A 13,949-nucleotide genomic window follows, 5' to 3' on the forward strand; every position below is an offset into this window, starting at 1 on the left:
CTTTAATTTCACAAAATAATTGTTGAATTATTACTAAGTGAGAAATGGGGGAGGATTAGAAAGCTTATTTAAAACAGAGTGGCAGGATGAATTTTAAAGTATGTAGCATGTGTGTGTGTATGTATTATTCACAATTTTAAGTCTATAATAAGACAGTGATCTCCATTTGTTTTGAAACTTCAGCGCCCCTAACATTATTTAATTTTGTAAGACTCTTTTCACATCTTGCTCTCCTAAAAGTAAGAGGTGTACACATTTACTTTAAATATTAAGAAAAATAGGATAAATTTTGAAGTATTTTATGAGGCACTTCATAATTGCTAAAGATACCGTAGGGTTTGTAATCTTCCTAATGTTAGAATCATGTGTAAAATCCTTTCTTTTTTCTTCCCTAGTTTATCCCCTCCTTTTATTCCCATCTTCTGTTTATTCAACATATATTTATGGAATCCCCAATCTCAAGCCATGAATGCTTAGTAAATAACAAATCATGCTCTCAGCTGATTGATAATTCAGTGTGGTGGCAAGCAACAGCAGCAGTGATAATAATAACAACAACAACTTTTCCAAGACCATCTGGTAAAGGCAGTATATATGAAAGGCACGTGCCGAGTTCCAGGGGATGTGATTGGAACTGAGCCTTGGAGCCTGCCCAGGGGCTCAGTGGGCTAGCAGATAGGCTGGGGGAGCAGACTGGGCAAGACAGCAGGGCATGAGCGGTTCAGCCAACCCTCTGCACTGGAGGCGGAGCTGACACCTGACCACGATGGGCTTCCATGCCATGCCAACAAGGGAGCTGGGCTTTATCTTCAGGGCAAGAGGAGCCCCTGAAGGATTTGAGACAGCCTGACATGGTGGAGTGGGAATGTGTGGAGAATGGGGTGGAAAGGGATGAAACCAGAGGGAGTAATCAGAGAGGGACTGCCATTTGTAGATGAAGACTGGCCTGCATACTTTTGCCATTTTCTGATCTTACTGACCAGATATAGTTTCTGAGACTGCATTACTATGCACTTATTGAATGTCTCCTAGGGACCTTTAAAGAAAATTCTTTAAATGGAGTATGTGTAATATTTCGGAGAAGGCAATGGCACCCCACTCCAGTACTCTTGGAATCTCCTACTTTGTTGTAATCACGAACTCATTTTCTCAAAAAACATTAAAAAAAATTTAGAAATGTGCTCTGAAATTCCATTGGCACTTACATTCCTATGTTCCAGAATAGGCTTCTTTTTCAACACTGCTAGATACATGGGTTCCAAAGGACAAGCAGTCAAGGCCTGAATTTTTACATCTTTCCTATTCTCAAGTCTCAAAATTCCTTCGGATGGTCCCAACTTACTTAAACCTAACTAAATACTTGCTGCAATATAGGTTTATGTTTTCTGATGTCTTCAGTGGGGGACTCTTGACTCTTGCCCTCTGTATAACTGAGGAACATTATTTCATCTTTCAGCTTGCTCTGTTTAGACTTGACCCAGTTCTTAGGCATTTTTTCCTAGCTGTTGTCCTCCAGTCTCATCAGGTCTGTTCCTGTCATCTAGCCTTTCATCAGGTTCTTCAAAGTCTTTGTAAAAAGTATAATCCAAAACAAGACAGTGGATTCCTAGCAGAAGATCAGAGAGAACAGGCAGAATTGTACACAGTCTAGTACGTGCACTCAATTTCTTGGCTGCGGCCGGAGTGGGGATCATTTGCACAGGATGGTGCTAGGACTCCGAGGTCTGGCAGAGCCGAGTGCCAGGAACATAGTGTCCCTCTTCCTCTATTCTTTAGTCTCCACGTGTCCACTGCTCCAGGGACAGTTTTTAGTGTGCCATTTAATAGCTCAGTGTCTTAGCTTAAATAAATACAAAATAGGAATGAATGGGCTGAGACTCAGTATTTCTCAGGACAATGTTTGATGACTTGTAAATCCTCAATGGAGGTGGTGGTGGTGTCGCTCAGTCATGTCCAACTCTTGTGACCCCATGGACTGTAGTCCACTAGGCTCCTTTGTCCATGGGATTTCCCAGGCAAGAATACTGGAGTGGGTTGCCATTTCTTTCTCCAAGGGATCTTCCAGGCCCAGGGGTTAAACCTGCATCTCTTGCATTGCAGTGGATTCTTTAGTACTGAACCACCAGGGAAACCTAAATCCTCAATAAACCCCCCCAGAATCAGACAATGGTGCTGTGGTTGGGATTCTGGTTCCTCTGACAGGATGATAGCCAGGTGGGATGCAAGATGGACTCATTTGCTTCCTAAATTTCACCCTGTAGCATTTTAATACATATCCAGTATTTTTCAAAAATTACTGATCTAGTCATAGAAATATTAAAAGTCAAATAAAATGTTAGGTGACCTAGAAAAGAGGAACATTCTGGAATGCCAAAGCTGCTGCTTCTATCTGTGGACTACCTAGATCAGAGAGTATAATTGAACTCAGTTTCCTCAAGTGTAAAAAGAAGGCAACGGTATTCACTTTTCAAGATAACTAGAGGGATTGAGAAATAACACATGAATAGTATTTCTATCCCGGACATCTGAAAAGATATTGGAATAATTTATCTCATTACTTTCTTCAAAATTCTTTAACAGCACTTATACTGACTGTTCATTTGTGGATGAAAACTGAGTGTTAAGTGCTTGTTAGTTACAAGTAGCGAATGGCAGTGTTTCCATCAGTTGCAAATCTTGTGTATTAGACAAGAACCCCTTGGGAAAAGGAAGCCGGGAAGGACCGATGAAGTCTGCACCGCCAGGGCATGGTTACCTGTTATAAGGTGTGGAGAAGGTTGCCAGGACAACATCACGGCCATGAATACGAATCACATCGGTAACTGCCTGCAGGATGTTGAAATAAAAATGGGAGTCCCCGGGGACGGAGCAGTTGAGGCGAGCCTTCAGGAAAGACGTCCACTGCTTCTCCAGCACTCTCTGAGACCCTCCCATGTCATTCTTACAAACCTGAGCCACCCTTGGGAAAACTACCTGCAGAGGGAAAACACGGAGAAGATGAAATGCACTTACTCTTCATGGAGATCTTGGTAGAATTTACCTTTCTTAGAAAAATAAAAACAGAAGAACAAGATGCTTCATTTAATCCTGTGTTTCTAAAATCAGTGGCAAAAAAAAAAAAAAAAAAAGGGAAAATCTCAGCATTGGAACAGCATGTTTTGAAAGATAAGGCTGTGGCATTTAATACAGAACTATAAATCCTTCAGGGGATCAGCTCCCAGGCACATACACTCATTTCCATACAGACTGCTTAGCTTTTTATTTCCTCAAACAAAAGCGTACTTTGTATGCGCCATCTCTGCCATCCTCCCTGGCTGCCTCTGGGCTCTGCCTCTCATGCTCTGAATTCCTCTAACTGTGCAAGCCACCCTGGTATTGAATTTGTGCCCTCCAACTCAGTGGTCTTGATCCACTCTCTGGTAAAAATAATCGAAATAGACATCCCCTAAGTCTTCTATTGCTTTTTGCAATGAATACAGTCAAGACCCTGGGTTTGCTTATAGGTATTGAATAGTTTCTCTCTGTAGAGCAGCTCAGTTTAAAACAAATCAAAACAAAAACAAACTTGATGAGTAGACCTGGAAACCACATCTTTCTTAAGATACTTGAAACTCATCTGTTCATTAAGTTTTCAATGTATTTAAGAGGTTTCCCTGTATTCTGTTACTAGTCAGAAAAAGCATATAGGGGTTCAAGGAAGCAAAATGTTTCACTTCCACCAGTCTTTGCTGGGTCTTCTGAAAATGATAACCTTGTCCTTAGATTTATGGTTTTATTTCAAAGCCATTCATAACCACATTGGCCGCATATTAAGACATCCTCCCCTCTTACCTTTCCCATGCTGTTGTACTCCACCGCTATTTCCCTGAAGAAGAAGTAGATGTAGTCTCCATAATCTACCGCTTGGACAAAATATGGTTCTGTGGACAAATGGGCACTTTAATTGGGGGCGTGTCACACAGAGTTAAAAGAACTGCAGTCAGTTGCAACCAAAGACGTATTATGAAATAAAATTGTAGGGCCATTAGACATTTGGTTAACACTAACCGTTGCTAGTGACTTTACACATGCACGTGCTTAATGATTTCCAAAAGCATTTAAGCCTACAGATTTAATCTTTCAGAAGCAGTTGCAATGAACAATGAAGAATAAATGAGTTTTGCATATCTCTGTAATTTTATTTTCTATAATACAAGGCTCATATTACAGAATAGATTTTGTACACATTGCCTTGTCAACCTTGACTCATTCGGGTTGTGAACTGCTTTTTTCCTGTCCCCCACCACCTTGAATTCCCCTTTCCCTTCTATGAATGAAGTGTTTTGTTTAGTTGGTTTCATGTGGGACTTTGAAATGAGAGCTTGAAGCAGGAAAGATGAATGTGATGTATTCTATTATAGTGGTGTTGGTAGTTTTGATAATACTCCAGAAACTCATGGGAAGTGAAAAGGGGAGGTAATAAATCAACTTGGGGCAAGAGATGCAATTTCCACCTTCCTGTCCATGAGAAGCCATTGCTAAAACGAAACTACAATCTGGACCATTCAGACGCTAAATCTCCTTCAAGATATGTATCTCCCCCACCACACCTCCTTTCTTTTTTTAATTGTTTGTTCACCTTTTAACCATTTTGAATCATGCTTGACGGTCCGTAGGGTTGGGCTGTCTCCAAGACTCCGGTAGATGACTGCATCAATGGCAAGGAAGTCTGTGACTGTAGCAGAGTATAGTTTTCCATCTTTGAAGAGAAAGAGGAGAGGAGAATAGGGTTGGAGCAAGATGGTGGGCATGGGGGAATAATAGAGACATCCCCACCTGGCTTTCCTATATCAGACAAATACGATAGGACAACTGGGACAAATCCAAGAGTCGTAGGAAAATACTTGACCCACATTCCTAACCATTTTAAATTGGGATCACAAGAGATGAAACGTTTTTCATTTTTAAATTGCACGGCAATTTCTAAGCAGCAGCAGCTCAGGGAACAGGGTAAATGAAAAATGTTTGCTTCACCCCATTAGATGGACCTTGACTGAAATCTCAAGGCCAAGGCCGCTTGGACACTCCAGCCACCACCATACCATGGTAAACTGGATTAGGTAGGGGCCCCGGGAAAGATAGAGGCTGATTGTATCTCCAGAAAAATTTAAGTACAAGCAGAAGTAACAAAGTCCGCAGCCTAAGCAAGTGAGGGACGTTGAAGAAAGAGGATTCGTAAGCAAAAAAGAGCTGACTAAAATTGTACATGTAATCATACTCCGATTAAAAAAAAGAAAAAAAAAAGAAGATTGGTATATGCATCCTTTTTGAGTCTCTGCTCCTCTTTACCTCAATCAGGAGAGCCACTAAGTTCTACTGATCTGGCTTTCCATTTAAGAGATACTTGTTTCAGTATTTCCAAAGTCTCAAACTGAGAACATTCTGATATACAAAAAGCCAAAATAAAGAGGGGGAAGGGATGATGCTGAGTTCAAACTGGACTTTTCTTTAAGAATTCATGCTCTTTGGGACTTCTGCTTGAGGATACATCCAAGGCAAAAGAGAGACAAGATGATTAAAGACGAATCCTTAAAATCTGTGGTTCTTTTCCTGGATTAGCAAGCATTCTTTACACAGATAATCAAATGGGCTGTTCTGGAATAGTAAAATCTGTGTAGATGAAATGGAAACAATAATTACATTCAATATAAAAAATAGTTTCCTTGGCTTAGCTTTAATGGGTTACCTGTCGTCATTAATTGTGGTTTTCAGAGCATCTTCAGAAGTGGCTTATATACATCACAGTTCTCTTTAAGCTCTAACCCTCATGGGATAAGCAAACGGTTGTTTTAAATAAACATACCAAAGCAAAGTCTTTGAGGTCTACTTTCGGTCCCTGGTGGCTCAGAGGGTAAAGCATCTGCCTGCAATGCCAGAGACCTGGGTTCAATCCCTTGGTCAGGAAGATCCCCTGGAGAAGGCAGTGGCAACCCACTCCAGTACTCTTGCCTGGAAAACCCCATGGACAGAGAAGCCTGGTAGACTACAGTCCATGGGATCGCAAAGAGTTGGACACGACTGAGCGACTTCACTTTCTTTGGTCTTAACTGGTATTTGCTCAGTTTCAGGTAGAGCTGTCTTCATATCTACACTATTGGCAGTCGTATATCTGTACGTGTTGACCCTCTGGGTTAGATTTTGGCTGCAGATGGCAAACCTTTCTATTGATACACGTCTGCAAAAATCACAATTTTTCATATAGAATCATAGCTCCGGGTCATATGGATATACCTGAGGAGGAGACGACAGTGGGGTGTATGTGTGTGTGTGTGTGAGCTGTGTGTGTGTGTGAGTGTGTGTGTGGTTACTGCTGTTGAACACTCCTCCATACTCTTTGTCTTACATTTTAAACTGGATATCAGAACTTTTACTCATAAAATAGAGTACTATTTTGTCACTCTTGGTAATATGACAACTATTCAGGGGCAACAAGTATCCTCTGTTTATAATGGTGGAAGTTTTAAGAGCTTTCAAGCATTTCAGTGAACATGGATTCAGATACACCTTCTGGGGAGGAGGAGTGGCAGCCACAAGATGGTTTCATGGGGCTTGCTCTTGGAAGGTTGGTGGCCTCGGAAGGCACTCTGCTCATTCTCCTCTTTCTACCTTGGGCTGCCTCTTTTTCCTTATTAAATTTACATTCTCCACTGCAGTCCACAACCTCCATTGCTCTATTCCTAATGCAGGTTCCACGTGTCAGAAAAGTGCTGCAGTAGAAGTTAGGCACTTAAGAATATAATCCTCAAGCACTCTTTCCAGTGGCCTTGCCCCTACCCATGCTTACAAATAGGTTTACCTGACTTTGTGTTTCTTACAAGGCTGCTTGCTAGGAATGCTCTACCTTTGGAGGAGCTCCTATACCAATACTTCTCCCTACACCCACCTCAATGAGCACAGCTGGCAATGAATTCCTAAATAAATTTCTAATTATCAATAAAACACCCACACACATACACAAAAACCCCCATCTGAAAGTCATGGCTTATTTGCTTTCATTCTGTATCCTTTGCAATGGAAGGAAGGAGCAGCAATGGGGAGTGTTGGTCAACCTTTGATCATCAGCATCATCCCTTCGGCCACTATAGTTCTATCAGAGACAGGCATGTAAGCTCATGAGGTCATGATATTTGAGAAGATGTGCTGGTAGCCGAGAGAGCTTACAGAAGCTTCCTTTCATCTCTTTCCTTCTCCCTTCTACATGTAGACAAGGGGATGTGTGTATGTGCTAAGTTGCTTCAGTCACGTCCGACTCTATGCGACCTTATGGACTGTAGCCTGCCAGGCTCCTCTGTCCAGGGAACTCTCCAGGCTAGAATACTGGAGTCAGTTGCCATGCCCTCCTCCAGGGGAACCTTCAAAACCCAGGGATCAAACCCACGGCATGTGAGTTCTTTACCACTAGTTCCACCTGAGAAGCCCAGACAAAAGGACATGTAGCCCTAATTGAGACCCAACAGCCATCCTATGACTGTGAGAACAGCCAGTCTCCCTCAGAGAAAGAAAGAAAACTGAACAGAGAAATGAAAAGGACCTACGTCCTGGATGAGATGAATGAGTTGTTGAATCAAAGCAACCCCAAAGTCTACCCTACCTTAAATACTCAGTTCACACTGGGGGTTAGAGGTGGGATTTTCTGTTACTTCAGCCCAGACACGCCCTAACCAGTATGCCGCATGTTCAGTGCAAAGTTGTTACTCTTTCTGAAGGCAGAGAAGCATGGGTAAGCATGGCAAAGACTTGTCTAAGAAGCGAGGAGAGGAGAAAAAAAAAAAGCAAGGAGATCAAACCAGTCAATCCTAAAGGAATCTACCCTGAATATTCATTGGAAGGACTGATGCTCAAGCTGAAGCTCTAATACTTTCCCACTTGATGTGAAGAGTCAACACATTGGAAATGACCCTGATGCTGGGAAAGATTGAAGACAGGAGGAAAAAGGGGATGACAGAGGATGAGATGGTTGGATGGCATCACTGACTCAATGGACATGAGTTTGAGCAAACTCCAGGAGATAGTGAAGGACAGGGAAGCCTGGTGTGTTGCAGTCCATAGGTTCTCAAAGAGTCGGACACAACTGAGTGACCGAACAACAACAAAAAAACAAAAGTACAATTTCCATATGATTTCCAATGGAAAAGGCATTCTTAGTTACAGTAGTCACCAGAGAATCAAAGTTAACTGTGACTCTGCAAATCCTGCAGGGCCACAGGCTGAGCCCACGAAAACAAAGGCAATGAGGAGAAATCAGGAAATCAGGTCATTTACCTGCAAACAGTGCAATATTGGCATGTTTGGCATCGTAAGGGCATCTGGCCATTCCGCTAAATTCATCACCCACAGGTTCCAAAGTATCCATCTAAATGAAATGATAGGACTAAATTAGGAACAACAACCGACAGATAATAACAGCAACTAATATTTACAGAGCACTTAATTTTTTGAGCAATTTATATGCCTGGTGCAAATAATACTCAAATGCCCTCTAAGGTTAAGTCTTTTGGTTTCAGATGGGGAAGCTGACGTTGAGAGAGATTAAGTCACTTGACCAAGATTCTGTAGCTAGGAGAGTCAGAAGAATCAGTCATGTCTGCTTGATTCAGAACCATGACAATAAAGAGATTCCCATATCCTCCTGGAATGCTAGAGAAATAAGCATCTTTCTCCTTGGAAAAGGGATTTTTGAGGTATTCACCAGGAAAACATATTCCCTCATCCCCTAGAATTATCTGCTAAGTCATGAACTCTACAGAGAATGACCTCAGTTTTGGTTTTGTTTTGCCAGAAGAGTCTTGCCTTTGTGGATTAAATTCTAGGAGAAGACTCTGGAATTCTTTCTCAGGTTACCTGCGAGAATAGTATGGCATCAGCAAGCATGAACAAAAACACGGATGCAAGCAGAGCTCAGGTGGCCTTTGCACCTACTTCAGAAACATGTCTGATCTTCAGATTATGTAGATGAGAAAGAGTGGCCCAAAAGCTGAGAGGCTCCCATGGGCCCCAGATATGAGCAGTGTGGTTGCAACTTGACTCCCATCTCCTCCTGCCCAACCCAGGCTTGTTCCTGTACCCTAGAGGTTATTACTAGCCTGCCTCTTTGGTCATCTGAGTATGTTTAGAAAAAGAAAAAGGAAAACTAACTCTCTCTTAAAAAGGCAGATTGCATATGAAAACTTGGATTTCTTGCATCTTTTGAACATGTGGGTAAGTCAATTCCGGCCCTTCTTAGCCAAGGGGCAGCAAGCTATAGTTGAGTAATGGCCACCCCTGCCATTTTCTTCAGATCGGCATATAGTCTCTAGCACCAAGACCCCTTTACCCATAGACTGTATTGACATGCTGCTTGCTTCACTCTTACAAGTTACCTGCCTGGCTCATAGGCATTTGCAGGTGAGGCAAAGCCTTACTAGCTGTTCAACAAATTCATTTCCCTTTCCTCCATATCACACTAAACTACATTTCCCATCCTCCCTTGCAGTCAGGTGTGATCACATGACTGAGCTCTGGCCAATGGGGTGTGAGTATAAGGCTCTGCCCCACCTCTAGGTCTTGCCCCTGAAAACCTCCCCAGATCCTCCACTCTTGCTCTCTTTCCACACTCTTCCCTTCTCTTTCCATCTTCTTCACTGGATCCTAGAGAGGATCCAGTGGAGAATTCCAAGATCCTAGGAGATCACAAGAGATGGCAGACATATAAGCAGGACAGAGCTGGCTTTCTGAATAACCTCTCAGAATAGAAACTCACTGACTGACCCACACTTGACTGTGATGTGAGCAGGAAATGAACCTCTGTTGATCAGCCAACTGTCAGTGCATCTAGACCAATAATTCAGGGGTTCCTCCTACCCTCCCTTCCTGACACCATGAGAGCTTCCTAGCATTTCAGTCTCAGCATCACAGAGACCAAACAGTGATATCTTCCACAGTGCTAATGTTCTGACTCCTCTGTATTTCAGTCTTCTTTATGGTTTTAGGGTGTTTTGTTTATCATCTGGCAGTGGCATGGTTTGACTCCATGTATGAAAACGGAAAGAAGACAAACCCAAGACAGCACTGAGGAAGGATCTGTGAAATGCTCTTTAGCATTAAAATCGAAGTGCCTGAATCAAGGAGCCTGGAGTCGCTGCCCAGGAGGAAAGAGTGAGATCCTTACTGAGCAGTCGCTAGTATAGTCCAGTCATTTGTGCCCTTTGCCCTCAACCCACAGAAACTTTTCAAGGGTAGGACAGGCCTTTTGTATGTGCAGCCACTTTGGGATCTCCCCCATCAAGGCCATAATGCTTGTTTAAACTGTGGCTGAGAATCACATAAAGTAGTTGTGTTAGAAATACATTTTTAGGAGAAAGATGTTCAAGTTAGACACCCTTTAAAGCAGATGTACTCTTCCCTGGCACATTTTTATGAAAGTCTTTTCCTAATATTTTATTCCAACAAGAGCTTCTTGTTTAACTGCGACAGACTCTGCAGTCTGTGACAAGTATTCAGAGCGATACCCGCTATACAGTGATGCAACAGAAATGCTGGTATCCCAAGCAGTTGCAGGCTGTAATCCTGCCCATGGGGAAACAATAATATACGAGGGGGATATATTTTTTAAAATGTACCTACTTCTAAAAAAGTGGCCACAGCTATAGCTAGTCACGGATGGGAAGCAATGAGGAATTAATGTATTGGTTTGTGAACTTGGAAAGTCCAGAGACAAGACAAAGGCATGGTGAAATCCTCTTTCCCTGAAGTAAGAACTAATCCTTGTAGCAGTCATCAAATCTGAGACTTAACAACAGCCCCAGGGAAATTAAATCACCGTGGGGTAGAGATAATTATACTAAGAACCAGCCTGACTTGTGCAGAAGTTCAAGAGGTTTAGAAAACAGGAGGGAAAAGGTACGGAGTGTAGTTGTAGATTTATAATGGACAGCCTTCAGAATTCTTCCCTGGATAATCTTATTTGGGGCTCTAATCTCTCTAATATATTCAGCTTACTTCTTTTATAAAACTTGTGGAAGTCAGGGCATGGTGCAGAAGCAGAGACCAAAATTTTGTCACCTTCCTGCTTCAAAGTAGTTTCACTTGATGCTTCTGAACTCTGTGATTTGGGTCTTTCAGTGGAAGACTGGCTATTGTTTTTGCTTTGACCCTTTGGTCCTGATCTGGTGATTAAAAAGCACTTATGAGATAGGCTGTCCATTTTCTCTGAAGCCAAATACATTATGTCCCATGTCCTCGGGAAAGTCCCAGTCTGCCCGGAGAGTCTGAAAACACTTTTCTGAGCAATGCCAAGAGTTCTCACAGCCATTCTCCATGCTAGGTATATCCTGTCTGTTGTTCCTGAGAGGCCCTGGGGTCCTGGAACATGTCTCAGCAGGTGTGGCTAGAACAAGGGGGAGGTGAAGGCACCTCTTAGAGGTGGAGCACCCTGGGGAATGGAACACGTGCGGGAAGAAGGAGCTGGATCCCTTGCAGGCTGGGTAACACAGTGCCAAGGAAACCTGTAATTTGTCATAGAAGATAGGTCTCCAGCTAGGGAATTCGTTCGGATTTGTTCAAAGCACTCATCTTAATGAGTCCTAAACAATGACACACAGGGATGGAATATTAAGTGGCAGAATTAAAGTCAGAGCTCCAGTATGCCGTTACTGGCTGCCTCTTAGCACCTGAATTAGCTCCTGTCATTGTGTGAAATTTTAGTATCTAGTGGTAGTATTTTTTTGCATTGTTGTTCAGTCGTGTCCAGCTTTGTGACCCCATGGACTGCAGAATGCTAGGCTTCCCTGTCTTTCACCATCTCTTGGAGTTTGCCCAAACTCATGTTCATTGAGTCGGTGATGCCATCCAACCATCTCATCCTCTGCTTCCCTGGTGCCTCAGATGGTAAAGAATCTGCTTGCAAAGCAGGAGACCCGGGTTCGATCTCCGGGTTGGGAAGATCTGCTGGAGAAGGGAATGGCTGCCTACTCCAGTATTCTTGCCTGGAGAATTCCATGGACAGAGGAGCCTGGTGGGCTACAGTCCATGAAGTTGCAAAGAGTCAGACACAACTGAGTGACTAACACTTTCACATTTTGGGCATTCGTTTAGACTTATAAAAATACCACGTTGGAAATATCATGTATCTTGATTGCTAAATTTTATAAAAAAATCATTTACTTATGTATTGGCTCTGGTGGGTCCTATTGCTGCAAGTGGGCTTTCTCCGTTTACTAAGAGCCAGCGGGAGGGGGTAGTCTCCAGTTGCGGTGTGCACTTCTCCCTGCAGCGGCTTCTCCTGTTACGACTCATGGCCTCAGCAGTTGTACACAGTTGCTCCGTAGCGTGTGGGATCTTCCCGCACCAGGGACTGAGCCCATGCCGCTTGCACTGCAAGGCAGATTCCTCACCACTGCCGCCCGGGAAGCCCCATTACTGAATTGTTTTTGGTGTGCCCTCGCATGTTGCTCCTGATCGGAGTGCCTCCCTTATCTCACCCTAATGCTGGCCCTGCTGGTGCCCATTTCCAAACATACGTGGAAGATGAGCATGAGGGTAAAATAGATTCTCCCTCTGGCTGTGCCAAGGCAAAGTCTTTTAAAACTGTCTAACTCAGGCTGGTGAGCCCTCTGGTCCTGACAGCAGCCCATCATTTCTTTTCTCATCCCTAAGGTTTTACTTTATGCTGGTGAAACCCAAATCTAGACATCCCCGTGTCTCTCCCTAAATCAAGGCTGAGCCGTCCATCTTTTTGTTGGAGCTGTCTATTCATGTCCTGTAGGCACTGCCATCTGTGGTGCCAGGCACACTCAGCATATGCAAAATGGAACCCCCCATGTTCTCACCACCCCACCGCTCTTCTGTCCTCCCTGTCCACATTGATGGCCGCCCCATCCACCCAACCAGGAGATGGTCTCACAGTAGTTCTTAACCCCTCTCTCTCTTTATCCTGTGCTTCTTATTAATTAGTAAATCCTTTTTTTTTTTTTAAATAGGAGGATAATTGCCTTACAGTGCTGTGTTGGTTTCTTCCGTACAACAACAACAACAACATAAATCCTCCTGGTTTTGGCCACTTCAGTATCTCCTGAATCTCTTCTCTTCCCTTCATCCCTGGGGCCACCTACCTCTGCAGACTCTTGTTGACTGTCACTTGTCACTTCAAGGTCCAACACTTTGGCACCAAATGAAGTTTCTCAAGCTCAGTAGACAGTTTCTTACTCCATGCCTTTGTTCATGCTGTTCCCTTACTTGGAATGCCCCGCTCCCTTCATTTGGTTACTTCTTTAAGACTGAGGTTAGGCATTATCTCATTCACTATTTACCCCACAAAAAATGAACTGAACACCTGTTTGGAGTCACTATGTCAGGTTCTGGGCAATCACAGATGCTCGGGTCTCTCCTGGGCTGGGGTGTTCATGTTCCACGTGTCCTGACAACAGGAGGGAGCACTCAAAGAGAGGGGCTGTCCACCTCCTTCTGGAAGCTTTCCCTGACTGCTCGTCTCAGGCTGAAGTAAGCACTTTTCTGCGATGCTTCCATCATGCTCTGTATTATGCCACCATGGCAGCAAACCCATGGACTGAAGCTTTCTTCTCCCTGAGTTTTCTCAGTGTCTGGCTTCACTAAGAATGGACGCCTCCTATCTCTCTTTACAGTGTCAGTTCCTAGTCATGGGAGCACGTATTTGCTGAACAAGAGGCTACTGCCGGAAGAGGGACAAGGAAAGGTAAAGATGTGGGGTCAAGACCTCAGGTCATTTTTACCTCCACTCCTGCAGTGACACCATTATCAGAGGAACTAACTTGATTTATTAATGCTGCAAGGGTTAATCTTTTTCCCCTTTGCATGATTTGCATGAAGGCCAAGATAAGTCAGACCATGGTCAAGTAAGCCGAGTTCTGAACGGAATTAAATTCCTTTGTTCTTGAAAATCTTACCTAGAGGAA

At 43.3% G+C, this 13,949-nt stretch overlaps 1 protein-coding gene across 3 annotated transcripts in view; it reads right to left on the bottom strand.

The window, feature by feature from the left end:
- The window catches only part of SEMA6A (semaphorin 6A), a 131,370-nt gene that overhangs the window by 41,650 nt on the left and 75,771 nt on the right, over positions 1 to 13,949 (bottom strand). For all 3 annotated transcript variants that reach the window (XM_018050663.1, XM_013965389.2, XM_018050662.1), the window contains exons 7-10: positions 8,302 to 8,392; positions 4,619 to 4,738; positions 3,832 to 3,920; positions 2,756 to 2,973 (exon numbers count right to left, since the gene is read on the bottom strand). In XM_018050663.1, coding sequence (XP_017906152.1) covers positions 2,756 to 2,973; positions 3,832 to 3,920; positions 4,619 to 4,738; positions 8,302 to 8,392 — 518 coding nt within the window. The remainder of the gene's footprint in view (positions 1 to 2,755; positions 2,974 to 3,831; positions 3,921 to 4,618; positions 4,739 to 8,301; positions 8,393 to 13,949) is intronic.

The sequence above is a fragment of the Capra hircus genome, chromosome 7 (genome assembly GCF_001704415.2).
Source record: "Capra hircus breed San Clemente chromosome 7, ASM170441v1, whole genome shotgun sequence".
NCBI lineage: Eukaryota > Metazoa > Chordata > Mammalia > Artiodactyla > Bovidae > Capra > Capra hircus.